This window comes from Pelmatolapia mariae, linkage group LG9 (assembly GCF_036321145.2).
Source record: "Pelmatolapia mariae isolate MD_Pm_ZW linkage group LG9, Pm_UMD_F_2, whole genome shotgun sequence".
Lineage (NCBI taxonomy): Eukaryota > Metazoa > Chordata > Actinopteri > Cichliformes > Cichlidae > Pelmatolapia > Pelmatolapia mariae.
In genome coordinates, this window is record NC_086235.1 from 12,982,861 (window position 1) to 12,999,389 (window position 16,529).

General features: G+C 40.0%; 1 protein-coding gene across 2 annotated transcripts in view; it reads left to right on the top strand.

Annotated features, from left to right (window-relative positions):
* The first annotated feature begins 6,726 nt into the window (after positions 1-6,726).
* The window catches only part of tmtopsb (teleost multiple tissue opsin b), a 44,223-nt gene continuing 34,420 nt past the window's right edge, over positions 6,727-16,529 (top strand). For both annotated transcript variants that reach the window (XM_063484298.1, XM_063484299.1), the window contains exon 1: positions 6,727-7,383. In XM_063484298.1, coding sequence (XP_063340368.1) covers positions 7,002-7,383 — 382 coding nt within the window. In that variant the 5' untranslated portion in view covers positions 6,727-7,001. The remainder of the gene's footprint in view (positions 7,384-16,529) is intronic.

The window sequence follows — 16,529 nt, forward strand, 5'->3', positions numbered from 1 at the left end:
TGTAAACAATGTGTCATATTGCGACCAGTGGCCAGAAACTACAAATTTCCAAACTAATTAAAGTTCTTTTGGGAGTTCTTGTACATTTCCGAGAGTTTCTCCAACATGTAGACATGTCATGTATTCTGGGTTTGCTCAGCTACTGAATGTGGTTCCTCTTTGATGGCTATTTCTTATTGTATAATTACTTGTCTGTGCATACCAGGCAAATACTACCACTTCAAATAATCATTGAATGACAGCTCTTATTGTACACCTAGACTTTGTTCTTGTGTACAGGTATTTTGTGTATGTGAATATAGGTAGCTTTTTTCTGTGTTTTGGTCTTTTGTGCACAAATAAACAGTGTTTTACATCCCTGAAGTGGAGCTTTTGAAAAACTACTTTATTTCTGTGTTGAGATGTGGAAAACAAAGATTATGTCTTGCAGTGCCTTCATCTCATTGTTTGATGTCAGATTTTGTACCATGTTATTGCTTGCAGGCTATTGCTTGTTATACTGACATCTAGAGCTTTCGCAATGGTTTTGACAGGACTTTTATGGTGGGATTTCATGTGGACTGAGATATTTTGTCAACATAAAAGCAGAAAATCCTCTTTTTAAAAAATACCTGTGTAGTTGCAGACGTAGCCCTAGTCTTTGGTTCATAAATACTTCAAAAGTTTGTCTTAAATCGCTTGAATTCTTCAGTGTTGTCTGGATGTCGTTGCTAAACTTTTCAGGGAGAGAAGAATGCAAAAATTGTTTCTTGTTTTCTTTTTAACCATTAGAATAAAAAAAATGAATATTGATCTTGATTGAAAAATGAGTAAGAACATCACAAAAGGTATACACCCTGAGCAAGGATTCAGAAGCTAATCTGAACTAAACCATGAGCTGCTTGCATCCCATCTTCATCAGTAGGGTAAAATGAACCTGTCTAACGGTCTAAACCCAGCTCACGCTCCCTGTTAGTGGGTGAACAATCCAACGCTTGGTGAATTCTGCTTCACAATGATAGGAGGAGCCGACATCAAAGGATCAAAAAGCAACGTTGCTATGAACGCTTGGCTGCCACAAGCCAGTTATCCCTGTGGTAACTTTTCTGAAACCTCCAGCTTAAAACCCAAAAAGTCAAAAGTATCGTGAGGTCCCGCTTTCACGGTCTGTATTCACACTGAAAATGAAGATCAAGAGAGATTTTACCCTTCTGCACCAAGGGAGGTTCCTGTCCTCCCTGAGCTCGCCTTAGGACACCTGCGTTACAGTTTGACAGGTGTACCGCCCCAGTCAGCCACTGTCCCTGGAGCTGGGCGCTTGACACCAGAAGCGAGAGCCCTCTTAGGGCTCGCCTCCCTGCCTCACCGGGTAAGTGAGAAAACTTTATAATCAAAATATCCAAGAGTAGAGAACAAATGGGATTTCGTAATGGTAGTCTGTGTATCTTCAGAAGTTGTGTGGCTATCAGTTCATCACACTTTGTGACCAATCAATCATCTGTTTGAATGGATCTCTAACATGGAGATAACGTAATGGTTTCAACCATGTTTGCTGGGTATAAGGTCCTCGCTGTTCTTCAATTGTTGTCAGTGTTGATTTTCCTGATAAACTTTGTGTTGCCTCCTCAATCTGTTTGCCCTTCATTCCTGTTTAGTGCTTCTCTTTTCACCTTTTGTTTGTGAAACTTTTGCTTTAACCAATAAAAGCTCATCTTTTAATCTGAATTTTCATCTTCATCTACACTAATCCATGACACATAACGCTGTCGTTTAGAGAATCTTGGATGAAAAGAGAAAGGACAAAAAGAAAGATTTTTTTTATATATTTTTGTCCAGATCACTCATCAGTACTGAGTAATCTAAGTTCATCTTGATTGTTTACTACTTAAATGTACAATATTTACATGTCTAAGCCATTGGTCTTTCTAATCACTGAAAGCCAACCACTCAATTAGCACCTAAGCATTTCTTTAATAAGTGTGTCAGTGAATCAGGGAATCATTTAATTCACTTTAAAAACTAAAAACCTGTTGAATTATGATCAAGACTGACTTGAGTATTGTGTTTTTCTTTAGCTTGCAAGCATCTTCCCCCTTTTATTTCATCCCTTGAATATTTTCAGCTTTCTTCAGTGTCTTCGCTAACAAAGGCCATCATTCCTCCAGTTTAAAATAGAGTCACACCAGAGTGACAGAATGTGGGCGTTTAGTGGCTGCACTGGTTTGATTTCTGCCTAACCAAACCAGACACCGTCAGACAAAAACTGTCTTGTTTTCTTAAAACGTGCGTTTGACTGATATTCACTTCACTGGTTTAGCTTTGCGAAAACGTCAGGTTTAGAAGTGAAAAAGGTTTTGGTTGCCACACCAGGTTTCTTTTGATTCTGACTCACAAGTTAAAGCTTTGATGATTTTCTTTGAATGTCAGCAAACCTCATGCTGGCAGATTTTCCTCATCTCTCTCACACATACACACATGTGCAAAGAAACAGGCTTTTGCACATAAATGAAATGGTTTCTACAAAAAATTGTGTTTCACTTGAAGCAATTCATAAATGGTACAAATTTCCCCAAATCATTTGAAAATTCTTTAAAGGCTTAGAGCAGTTTGGTGGTAGTTTTTGATTCAAATTTAAACTTAAAGTGGGAAATATTTATAACAAGTTCAGGCATAAAGTGATACTTTTAATCAGACATTAAAAAATTACATTATTATTAATTCAGACTTGAAAAGAGGTTCCTGACTATATTCATAAAGTTTAAATAAAATTATTTTTTAATTAGGGAGTCACCAAAAGTGCTGGGAACAGGTCCTGTATTTAAGTTTTGATGAATTTTATATGAAGCAAATTTCATTAAATTATCTAATTTTGTCTAATTAATAATTCATTTTCCTACTGAAGAGCACCTGTTGGCAAGGTTACCTTAGAAATCAAAGGAAGAGTGAAAGAGACAAAGACATGAGAGAGCGGGGGAGCAAAAACACCCGTTCCCTGCATAATAAGTAGAAGAGTCTTTTTTATGACAGTCCTCACCAGGAAAAAACAACATTATTAGTATCTTGTGTAAATGCATGAAAGTCTTGATACTGATTACCATCTTGATGTGCAAATAATTCTAGTATCTGTGCATGATGTCAGCTTTTGTGAAATGAGATGGAAACTGAGGCGTACCCTATAACTATAAATAAACTTAGTCACTTAAGATAAAGTATTGTTGTTCTTGATGCCCCAGTGTATTCTCCCCTGTCTCTTTGTTTCTGTGCAGGTCCCTTCAGGTGGAGTGCATCAGTGCACCTTGGAGCACCTGTCCATTCTCCCTGCACCATCGTTGGCTGGCTTCTTGATTAGGTTTGGCCCAACTGATAAGACTGACTCATTGTGTGTGTTTTTTAGATAAAGATGTATACTTTACTTTCGAATCCATGCCTCTCCTGTCATTTTTTAAGTCTAATGAGGTGGTCCATGACAAGTAGAAAGGTAGAGATGCAACATCTTTATGCTAACTTGCCTTATAGTTAGTTGGCACTGCTTTTGGAGAGATTGTGTGTGTGTGTGTGTGTGTGTGTGTGTGTGTGTGTGTGTGTGTGTGTGTGTGTGTGTGTGTGTGTGTGTGTGTGTGTGTGTGTGTGTGAGAGAGAGAGAGAGAGAGAGAGAGAGAGAGAGAGATTGGGTTGATTTTCACATAAATGCCTCTGCTTCAGTGGCTTAATTGAAGCCAGGTGTCTTTGAGTAGTGCGCCCCTATTCTGGTCTATTTATGCCACTCTCGTCATTCTGGGGTATGTGATGCCAATATACCAGTATCAGACATCCTTTTCTGGTATCTAATTACAGGTAGGGGTGGGCTCAGCCAAATGACCTGTCGTCTTGCCCACCCAGTCAAAAGTAAAAATTTGTTTTCCAAATGGAAAAAGCAGCACAGAAAGTACAAGCACCCTTTTCTAACCTCTGACTGGGTTGGTAGCGTAGAGCCAACTCCAATCTCTCCTCTGGCTCACCTTATTAAAATCAGAGGTACAAACATGGAGAGGTCAAAAGAAACAGATTGCTGTGTCTCTCGGTGTGCACAGGTGATCGACTATGAACCCAAGGCAACAATTAAACCACACACACACAGAATTTTTTTCAACAGAATACATGTGCAGATCTTGATTCCTTCATTGGCTGTCGTTCTATCATCACAAAGCTGCTGGACATGGATTCATGTCAGAGATCATGTACACAAATGACAAACTCTCATCAGGAACTCAGAGTCAGTTAAACAAAAAGTTGCATTTTTTTTAGATGTGATGAGTTTCTAGACTAGTCAGTAATAGCTCCCCTGAACTATTATCACGATATTTCCTAGCCTTAAAGGCAGCTCTTCTCTGAGCCATTGGTACTTCTCCAGCTTCCCATGTTCCTTTTCCATAGGAAAATCCTATTCCCACATCCTATTCATCTAACTCCTTCTGCTGGGGTTACTTGCATAGTAGCATTCCAACAGTGCCCTGTTCACATCTCTTGCCCACTTGTGCCAGGAGCCCACTTCTCATCGTTGTGTCCTGGTTCCTCAACACCTAACACGGACCATATTAATCCAGGCGACGTCTGAGTCTATACGGCTTCAGTTTTCTCTCTCTCCCTCATATCTGAGGTTAGCATGGGTGGTCTAGCCTTACTAGATACAGACCCCTTGGTCATGAGTCAAACCCCTGACTTAAAGTTCCAAAGGTGTTTGGAGTCAGATTAGTTAGCTATTTTAAAATGGTGAGTGTGAATGGTTGTGTTAGTCTTGCGATAGCTTGGCGACCTGCTCAGGTCCACCCTGCTACCTTGAATTGATTGATTGATAGTGTTTAGTGATTGTGATCCTGGGCAGAAAAACTCAAGACTCCAAGAAAAAAAAAATACAGAAAACTATTTTCTTGGAGAAATTCATCTTCTGAGACCCCTGAGTGCCTAAATTCAAAGAACTGAGTTTCACACCTTTAGATGATGTTCATACTCCCCTGGAGTGTTCACAAAGGTCAAAACAGCAGACATCTTTGTGTTACTGAAGAAACAGACACGTTTGAACAGTGTACAAATCTCTGAAAGTCACAGCAACATATTGACTGGCCTCTGTCTCTGCATGGGTCTGTGCCAAATGCCAGGAAACCATCCGTACTGGGAAAATGAAACAAGCTGTCCCATTGTGGCAGGTAGCCATTTTCAGACCCTATTGGCATGTCTACATTTCACTCACAACCTTTGAGGAGAAATGGGTCTGTGTTCTTATGGGTTAATACAAAGCTCACTGAACTTACATAAAAAGTCTTGGAAAACACAAACCTCAGAAGGGGGGTTCTAATAAAACACAAGACCAAGAAATAAAGAGAAAGCCTAGGAGAAAAGAGAAAAAACAAGGAGAAGAGGGGGATGATAAACCCACAGATAGTTGAACACAGATAAAACTAATGAGGATGAGGTAGACTGAGAAGCACAGAGAACGTAAAAAAAAATCTAGTCTGACAAGAAACTCAAAGACAAACAGTGGGTGCCACAGAGAAAAGTATAAGTCACATGAAAATGGGCGGAAAAACCAAACCACAAAACCAAAATAAGTAAAAGCCAAAGGAAAAAACATAAATTAGACCAGAACAGTGAATTCAGCTTTCTTGGCACACTTTGAGCCCCTGAGTAACTCACTTACCACCTTTTAATGGCTATTTCCTGCAGGATGATGAATATCTCAAAAAAAGCAAAAGTTCCTCAGACTTCAGCAGCCTCCCTGCAATCCAGATCTGGATCTGGCAGACAGCTTTGAGATGCGCATGAACGGGAGATTGACATCTGAAAAATCTGCAGAAAGTAAATGACGCAATCATGTCAACATGGAGCAGAACCTCAAAGATTTATTCCCAAAATCTCTGGGGAATCCACAAAGGCACAGAGACCGACTGAGAGCAGAGGGAGGCTCTACCCAGTATTAGTATAGCAACAAAGTGCTTGTTAGTGTATTTTTCTAACCACGAGTTGCAGAATAAGACTAATAGTCATATATGCCACATTTTCCTGTTCGCTCTTACTAAGAACTCCCTTTGAAATGATGCCATGTCTCTTTGTGTGTTTGTCAAAAGTGGAGAGGGAAAGACAGCAGACGCAGCATCTAAGAATAAGCACAGCAGGAGCAACAGGAAACCCTTGACTGACAGAAAGGAAGGCTGCGAGCTGGAGACAGTATCATTGATTCCCATGCGTTTGATAGTTAGCTATCAAAAGTATAACATAGCTTTTGGACCGTGAAATCAAGCTGTGACCAATAGGTCCCTATGTAAATTGTAAATATACAAACACAGTTCTGTGGTTATCAGTCTGTGATCAACCAGCAGATCAGACAGAGAGCTCAAAAGAGGAGGGAGCCCTTCCCCCTTCAGGCTGTAACCTACTGATCTCTTGTCAGACAGCTTATGGATTTTCTGTTTCAATCCTGACATGAGAACTGAGTGATTTATTTTAATTACACGTATATGTTAGAAAAATCAGGACAAATCTGAATGCCTTCACCCGTCACGCAGCTTATAAGTTTGTTTCCCTACATGTTGTTGTGTAACGCTTTGATTGATGGTGCAGGTGTGACCGTGGCTCGAGCCTGTTACACACATCCACACATACAAACACCACCCACCGCTTCTTGTTTGAGGTGTTTGTCTCCCAGCCCGTTAAAGGGCGCTGTGGGTGATAAAAGCTCAGGCGCACTTAAGTGGCCGCGCCTGAAAAGGAGCGCACCTCTCCGGAGCGCACGGTGAAGGGGCGGGTCTAACGGGACAGAGCATCTCTTTTTTGAGTCCTCATTCATTCGCAAAGTCTCTCTCTCGGACTAGACAGCAGATTACTTACAAAAATTACCGCTTGCCTCGTTAAACGTGCTTCATGCGCGCAGACTGTGGAGACATCCGTGCGCCTTCGCCTCTCCAGATGAGTGAAAAGCACCGAGACCGGATGGTTCCCTCCCGAGGTACAAACTTCCGACTGGTGCAAACTTCGCGGCTCATCCCGGTATGATCATTTCCAACTTGAGCCTGAGCTGCGCGCACTGTCCCGAGGGAGTCGCCCGCAGCACGGAGGCGACGGACGCGTACGAGGAGGTATCCGGTTCCCTGCCCCCTCCATCCCTGAGCCCGACTGGGCACCTTGTGGTGGCGGTGTGCCTGGGCTTCATCGGCACTTTCGGGTTTCTCAGTAACTTCCTGGTGCTCACGCTGTTCTACCGGTACCGGGCTCTGCGCACGCCCATGAATCTCATGCTGGTGAGCATCTCGGCGAGCGACCTGCTGGTTAGTGTGCTGGGGACTCCGTTCAGCTTCGCAGCCAGCACCCAGGGGCGGTGGTTGATCGGACGCGCTGGGTGCGTTTGGTATGGGTTCGTTAACTCATGTTTGGGTAAGAGTATTTATTATTATTATTATTATTATTATTAATTTATTATTTTTTATAATTATTTTAATTTTCATTGGAGAATGAATGGCCAAAACAACAGAAGTATTCCTTTTAATTTATTTTAATGTCTAATCTTCGCTTTCCTTTAATTCCCCCCCTACAAAAAACGAAATACTTATTGCATCGTATTCAGTTGCCTGTCAGACCGAGTCTGTGTATAATTTCATACAATTTTCGTCTTTTCCCAACAAATGTAGCCTGTGTGAAAATCTCATGTCATCATTATTTTTTATCCAAAGCTGTTTCACAGGCAAAATTAAATGGCAGCTTGCAATGCATTCCTCGACTGCAGCAATGGGCAACAGAAATTCGGCATGATTAACAGCTTAATTTTCCAGCTAATTTCATAAAACGATTAATATTAATTGAAGGAAATTCGAGTTTTGTTATGAAGGCGTCATCTGTTGATGGTGTGCTTCCAAACTTCCCTTACAGGAACATAAATAATGCGATCTAGTGAAGAGGACTCTGTAGCTAGATTTTTTTTTTTTTGCAGGGAGAAGATGATTGGCGTAGAAAAGATGAACGCTAAAATAAACATAAAACATGGAAAAAGCATTTCTGATCGCATTACATAATAAATCTGTTCTTGTTAGGCTCTTATCTGGATCCTCAGAGGTCTTGTCTCAGATTTGTGCGCACAGGACTGTTGACAGAGCTCTTTGCCAGCGCTGGGATCAAACCAGTGACCTTTCGGTTTCGGGGCAGTCACTGTAATTACTGTCTGTGATTGATTGATTGATGTCAGCCCCATGTTCACAAACCAAAGAATCCTGATTTTCTACCCACTGGAGCGATGAAAACCAGGGAAGAACACCAGGATGATTGGGAGGTGATCCTGCTGTGCCAGAGTCTTTTCTCTCCCCTGAATGTTCTTTTTTGCACTAAAGGGACTTTCAAGTTTTAAGTGAACAATTAGCCTGCCTATAGACTTGAATACAGACCTGTCTTTGCCTTTAAAGATAAAAAATAAACACATGCAGCCTGCAGTAATTTTAAAGTTAAAGCAATAATAAATTTATGAAAAGTAGTTCATTGTTTTTTCTTTCGAATCTGAACTTGAGGTACTTTTCATTATGGCTTTGCTGCTATTAAATCTATTGTTCTCCAATGTGTGACTATTAAATCAGTCGCTTTCTCTTTGAGGTCTGGAGTTACAGTTACACTGTTTCTCTCAAATCTGCTGTTTGCCTTTAGTCATTAATCTGAGACTTGATTTGCAACTAGGTTCAGCTGTTACCTTCACAGAGTCTGGGCTTCCAGTAAAGTGGAGTAAAGTAAGGTGCTGTAAATCTCTGCTCTTAAATGAGCCCTTGTTTGCACAGTGTGGAATTGCTTTTAAGTGCAGTATTGTTGTTATGTTGATGCTCTTAATTTAGCCGTCTTCACGGTGGAGCCTGGACTAGAAGTAAAGCCACTTAGATGTTGTTGCTTTTAAATCTGCTGCTGTTTGTTGAAGGTCTGGACGACAAGTACAGTAAGGTGCAGCGGGATGTTGTTTCATGTTTTCTCATTGGTTGCTGACCTTTAAGTTTTAATAAAATGTTGGTTTTAATTTATTTTTATTTGTGTGCTGGACAAATTTTGCACCGTTGTTTCATCCTTAGGCTCTGAACTTGTAATGTGCAGTGAGATGTTGCTTTTAAAAATCAGTTATTTTCTCACTTGGAGTCTCTCTGCAGTGAGGTGTTGTTATTCAATCTATAGTGTGACTTCACTCCAGAGAGAGAACAAAAGTGTCACTATTAAACCAGTTGTTTTCCCTAAGGAGTCTTGGCAGCACAGCAAAGTTCGAGTGCTATTAAATGTGATGATTCATTTGTGAAGTCTGAATTTGCAGGAATGTGCTGTTCCCCTTAATTTACGTGATTTGTCTGGAGTTTGGAGTGAAGTTTGGGAAGATTTTGGCAGTTTTCTCTTTACACCTTGACTTGAACATAGATGTAGTAAGCTGTTGCTGTTTCATCTGTGGAGTCTGAACTTGCTGTAAAGTTAAGTACGCTGCTGTTGCTCTTAATTTAGCTGTTTTCATGGTGGAGCCTGGACATTCAGGAAGGTGCACTGAGATGTTGTTGCTCTTAAATCTCTTTTCACTTAGAAGTTTGGAATTCAAGCAGTGTAACGTGCAGCAGGATGTTGCTGTTGCCTCTAAATATATTGTTTTACCTTCTGAGTCTGCACTTGCAGGAAGGTGCAGTACAATATTGCACTTGACTCAGCCATTTTCTGAGTAGTCTAGTGTGATATAAGGTGCTCTACGGTGGTATTGTTTTCTCTTTGGAGTCAGGACGGTTTAGTGAAGTCAGTTGTCAAATCTCTTAAATTAAATTACTTTTTTATGGAGTCTGTCACTCTTAAATCTGGCGTTTTCTCTTTGGAGTCCTGACCTGCAGCATAGTTTCTCCCCCCTCAAACCACTTTCAATCTGGCCTGTGTTTTCTCATCTTTTCCCCACTGACCCAGCTCAACTTCACAGTTACTGGCCTGGTCAGCAGCTGCTCAATAAAGCCCTGGATGCTACAAGCATCGTCTTCTACAATCTATAACCTATAACCTATACCTATATAGGTATAGGTAACCTATATAGGTTATAGATATATAACCAGTTTTCTGGTTATATATCTATAACCAGAAAACTAAGCACTTAAGTTTGGACTATAATTTTCTCCACTGGTGCACGTTCAGGAACAACTGTGGAATAAACAAGCAATAACCAAGAGGATCAAAACTGTACGTGATGGGATCAAAGGGTTGTCTGAAAAATTACACACACAAAAAAAAAACCCCTTGAGTGAGATGCTTCAGAGATGTTTCAGTTCTCGACTGGTGCTTTTATTGGCTTTGCGAGGCTGCTGGAGTGGAGAGATGGGCACCCTGACATCAAAGAATTGAGTCGGGAGTGATTGATGACTTTTTGGTTTGAATTGATCAGACAAGTGGAAAAACAAGGAAATGTGCAGCCCAGTATGGACAGACGGTAACCTCACATCATACTGAGTGAGGCTTGTGGTATTTATTTATAAAATGCTGTGGGATTTGTTTCTTTCATCTCGAAGAGGAGTCAGAGCTCAAGCTAGACTGTTTTCTAGTGGAATAAAAGGGAACTCGAGGAGGAGCTTCAACTTGAATTGTGTTGTCTCTTTAGAATAAATAGTTAGATATAACCCAACAAACAACACTGTCTGCATTTCACAGAAAAGTAATCTTTTCAGATGCTTGGAAAGACCTTATTTCTGGCAAAACTGAGGTACTTGTGTTTGACCCTGACAATTTCTCTAAGGAGGTAAGCCATTACACCGGCTCCCTCTCCAGCAATATCATATCATCTGCTAAGAGCCTTGGTATCATGTTTCATCAGTATTTGGATTTTGAATCTCATATCTAATCCAGTCTTGTTGCCTTCATTTAAGAAACATCACAAAAAACAAACCTCAATGCTCAACTAGCCTGTGTCAAACAGACCCAAACTCAGCAGCTAGGCTCCTAACAAGCCTGGGAAATTCAGAATTTTAAAGTTTCATTAATAACATGTAAAGACCTACACGGCAGGCATATATACCAGGCCTGCTGAGATTTTATTCCAACATTTGGCCTCTCCAATCATCTGATCATCTGTTTCATGCTCTTATTTTAAGAGGTGACCACGCTTTTGAAGTTGAAGCTCCTACACTTTGGAACAGGCTGGCTTAATTTAGTTTTAAACATCTGCTGAAAACTCATTTTGACTCATTATCTTAATCGTTCTACTTTTTACTTTTAGCTCTTGTTCTTGTATGTGTGAAAGTGTATATGCAGGAATGAATGTAGGATTGTATGTTTGACTGTGTGGACATGTATACTTATATTTAATGTGTGGTTTTATCCCAAATATAAAGTAATAGTGTTAAAAAAATCTATACACATAAAGTTGTTATTATTATCTAAAAAAAGATTTGTGGATGTTTTAACATGACATTTGACCTGGTTATGATTTGATAGTAATCGCATTTACAAAACACCTAATTGGGTACACAGACTCATAGCTCCATATGCACTGTGAATTTATTTATACCTGCAACTGGAAGATCAGAGCTTATTGTCTGCATGCTGTGATATCATGGTGTTGCAGTAGTGGGTTCCAACTTTCTGTTTTTTTGAGGAGTTTGCAAAGATCAGAGCATTCCCTTTCACTTTTCAACTAAATAGCAATCTTTTCAATGAGTTTCTGCTGGTGAAAATCTATTTATATTCAGTGGATTAAATATTTGCAACAGCTTAACAAATTTCAGCAATTTGTTTGCATATAAGAAGCTTCATACTGTTGAAATGCAGTGGCACAAAGTGATGGCAGAGTTCTGTTGTGTACTCTATTGCTACAAATTGCGATCTTACCAGCCTGCATTAGAAGCAGCTCCAACTAAAAAAAGACTAAATAACTGAATTGAAGAAATAAATAAGAAGTACCTTTATTTATCAGAGTGTTACTAGAAATATGTATCAAACTGGATACAGCATAATTTATAGGTCTAGAAATAAGCTACTCAGTTTGTCGAGACTGATGTGAAAACAGAGCTGAGACCTAATTTCATCCCCTGTCTGGGAGAGCTGAGGTGAAATTCTGTCTGTTTGTTAATTCGCTAACGAGACATTGTCTGCTCTGATGCACGCACAGCAGAGCTACAGCGGTGATGGTTAGCAGGCTTGTCATCAAGCCTCATCAGGTCACTTTTGCTGGAATAAGGTCATTCTCATGAAGTCACTGACAAGCATTTTCTCTTTTTCTCTGTCTTTTGTTGTTGTTTTGTTTCTCTGTGAACAAGCCAACACTGATTAATGGGCAATTTAGTGGAAGTGTATAATTGGGTAACAGACATGGGAAAGACTTTCTATGACTTTAATTGTAAGTTTATTGGATGTTTGTGCTCTTGTGAACCTACTTTAATGCATAAACGTGTGCATGTTGTTCAAGAAATTATACTCAGATCAGATTAACTGTGTTGGGTGAATGAATCATTTTCTGAAAGAAATTTGGAAGTAGTGCTAATGTCACTTATATTCCACCGGTCTGTGTCAACTTTGGCACTGAAGTGTGTTTCATCTGATCTAAAATGTCTCCCACAAATTAGAACACACCTGCTGCAGCACCTGCACTGCACGGTCACTCCTTCCCACACTATGTTATAGTCCAGTATCTACAGTGTCTTCACAGGAACCACTGTTGTTTTATTTTAAAAGATTTTTTTTTTACTGAAGTAATTTGTCTCATGATGTTCCTGTTCCTCAGTGAACATTTTTTCTGTTGCAGATTAAACATATTTGACAGTTGAAGTGAATAAAATTGATCACTTTGTTATAATAACTTCTGTGGTTCTAGAATTCATATGGATGTGACTTTGCCACTTATCGCTCATTGAAACATGTTGCAGACCAAACACACTCTCCCATGTCACTCCCACACAGCAGTAGAGAGCCTCAACGGTATACAGTTTTTAAGACAGATACAGATATTTGGTGATTTCAAAATCAGATATTTAGATATATGTACAACTTTTTGTCTTTGACACAAAACATACACAAATTTGAGGGAAATCTATTTGTGTATGCAACTGAGAGTGCCCTCTGGTGGACAAACGATGCAACATCAACAGTTATAATGTGGTTGAAGGGTGTTTCTCTAATTTACTTTTTCAATTTTCTTTTATTGGCCTTTATAAATGCTGATTCCAGTAGATCAGCAAATAGCTAATATCAGCTAAATCAATCTGCAGATGAATCAGTCAGGCTATAGACAGCAGTGGCTTCCCCCAACTGTTCAGTGGGACTACCTGCAACAACACAAAAACTGCTCAGGACCACCTGGAGGTACACAAGGTAATGGCACGCCAAAGATTTCACGAATGCACTGGAATAAGCCTGACCCACTTACAGGAGTCATACATGGTAGAAATTAGCAATTAATATTGTGTCTGGGTCATAGTTGTCAGCTTGAGTCACATTTAGTGGACCTGTTACAATCATTTCCAGCTACATCCACTCTCAATATCATCACAGAGCCAAGAGTAGAAAAAAACAGTCTGAAACTGAGTTTGAAGCCTGAGCTTTTGGATTACTCTCACATATAGAAATGTCTCCACTTCAGAGGTAAAACATTTAATTGTCTGATGGATTTGTTATATCTGTGGAGACTTGTCTTTTCTTTTCTCTATTCTTTGAATCTAATAGTGCTTATATTAAAATTTTACAATACGTCCCCTGTTTAAAGTTTACAGATGACATGACATTTGCTTCTCAGAAATGTGGTGTCAGAAATCAGACTCATAGAATCTCCTAACCTGATCAGAGAAACCAGGTTAGGTATTTACATAATACTGAAGGAACTGCATACAATAAACCAGTTGCTTACAGTAAACATAGTGCTGCATGTTGTGCTGAGGTGGCAGTGATGGGTAATGCAAAGAAATGAAGAAAAAAAAGTTTGTCAGCTGAAGTGTACGAGGAAGATGGATGAAGAGAGACAACAGGAGTGAGATGAAGAAGGAGAAAGAGAGAGTGAGACAAAGGAAAAGAATGAGAAGACAAAAGACAATGAAACATGATTAACTCCTATGCTGACTCAGGCTTGGAACGTGGGGTCATTCATTTTACCATAAATCTATTCCACACTAGTATGGAGTTGGATGGGGAAGAATCGGGCCTCAGGTGAAAATCCCATTAAAATGCATGTTGTAGAATCAAAGTGGGCCAAGTTTGAATCAAAGCCAACTTTTAGGGGCTGATATTCTAACCAGGCTCCGAGTGCAGACTGTGCAGTCAATATAGGAAATGAATGGAAGATTTGTTGCTTTTAGAAGTTGCCCAGTTGCTGAGGTGGCAGACCATTCATATGAAGAGAATTCACTATATCGTTGTGTATTGTTTACCAGAGATTATGCAATTCATTTCTTTCTACAATACACATTTGCTTTTCTTGTCCTTTTTCATGAGTTTTTATATTGCTTCCTAAACCAACAGTAAGATCAATGCTGTACTTTTACTGTGCAAATAGATTGAATAATTATATAAAATATGAAAGAAATCACACTACAAGGGGTGGGGGGGGGGGGGGGGGGGGGAGTAACCAAAAAGATGAATGTGGCGCAAGTATTAGATTTGACAGGTGACCCTTTTGGATGGATAGATGTCAGTGGTTCTTTCAGCTTGTCCCCCTTGTTTTTTTGGCAAATGACAAGGGGACAGTGTCGCCAGCAGAACGCCTCTTCTCTCTTATAAGACGTTGGAAGCACAGCTTAGGTTTTCAAAGTTGCATCCAAACAAAGTTTCTGGAAGTATCTCCTTTGGAAAGGCAAGACCAAAGTGGAGATGCTTGCCCATCATGCACAGCACCACTTTTGGAGTAAGCCAAACACAGCATGTCAGCACACAGGACCTGGGCAAATTGCAATCACTGAGTTTACCATTAAGTCCTCTGTATACCAAAGTGTTCTAGAATCAAATGCGAGGCCATCTGCCTGACAGCTAAAGCCTGGCCTATGCATCAGAACAATGATCCTGAGCACAGCAACAGATCTACAACAGAATGACTTAAAAAGAAAAGAAGGTGTTGCAATCAAACAGTCAAAGTCTACTCCTCAATCATCGTGAAATGCTGTGGTGGGACCTTAAGAGAAATGTGAAAAAAAGTCATACAGAAAGAAAATATGGGCTAGAGTTCACATAACTATACATTTAAGAATATTGCAAGCTTCATTTATTAATTTCATTTAATTACATTTTTTAATCAGATGTTGGACACTGGAGTCAATTGCAAATTACCTAAGAACTCAAAGAGATCAGACAGAATAGGTCTGACTCAGGAGTCAACCTTATGCCTAATGAAATGCTGGGTTTTTGTTGTTGTTGTTTTTTTTTAATTTGTGGATGTTGAGTTTACCGAACTGCAGAATTTCTCAGCCTTGTTTGTACTTTGTCCTTTGGGGGCTGTTGTATTAAAGGATGTAAGCCTTTTCTCCCTGCGTCTGTGAACTGGATAAGCAGTTAAGAAAACTGATGGATGGAAGTCTTTTTCAATAAGAAAAAAAAAAACACAGAGAGAGATAAAGAAAAAAATAGTGTTGCAAAATTGTATTATTTTTCCTTGTCCAATTTTATTGTTATTCAAAAATAACCTCTATCTGTATGGCTCCTTTAGTGCAGGTTAATGTTGACACTAATGGTTAAACGTAATCAGCAATACAATATTATTATCTCACAAACAGCTTCTTCCCCTGAGCCATTCAGAGTGCCAACAAACACTATCTCCCCAACCCCTCCCCTCCCCACTCACCTCACCAATCTGAGCCACGGTCTGAGCATCCCTCATCACTCAGGCCACGCAAATACGGACTCTATACTCAGACCAAGTTCTTTGCACTTCTTCCAAGCACTTTGTTCGCCAATGTGTGTCTTTTCTATTGTGTGCCTTTCTCTTATTTTGTGTGCAGGACTGAGTCTCAGCCATTGCCTTGAGAAGGAAAAGTAGAAGAGCTTCTAGGTCAGGTGTGTAGGAATTTTCCGACAGAGTGGGAAAAGTCTTCTGAGACTTCGTCTGGTGGAAAATGGATGAGTGGATGAGGGGAAGTGTTCTCTCTAAACAGAGACAGACTGCTGCTGTGATGATACAGCTGTCACTGTGACTTTAACCATGACTAAGCTTTATTAGTTATGATTCTTGCTCTGATTATTTTTTTAATGAGTCTGACTCTGTATGTATGCAGAGATGGTTTTCCTGGATGAGTGTTGTATTGAAGCTACTGTATGTTGGCAACATAATGAAGCACACAGGTTCAGACAGTAACAGCTGGATGTGTCCGTGGATGCCACCACATCAGCTGCTGGGTAAAGCAGCTGCAGCTGTGTTCACAATCAGTAGCTGCATACTGTTGGAGGCGAGCCTTTTAAAATGAGGAGTGAGCACAAAATCCACAAAGTGTAACATTAACCATTCTTTCCAATGTATCAGCAGATTGCTTCCCTGAACTTGGTACACAGTGAACTAAACTCACACAAGCTGTTTAGATCATTTTTATAAAACACTACTGCTGCACTCTGAAAAAATACAATTCAGGCATGCA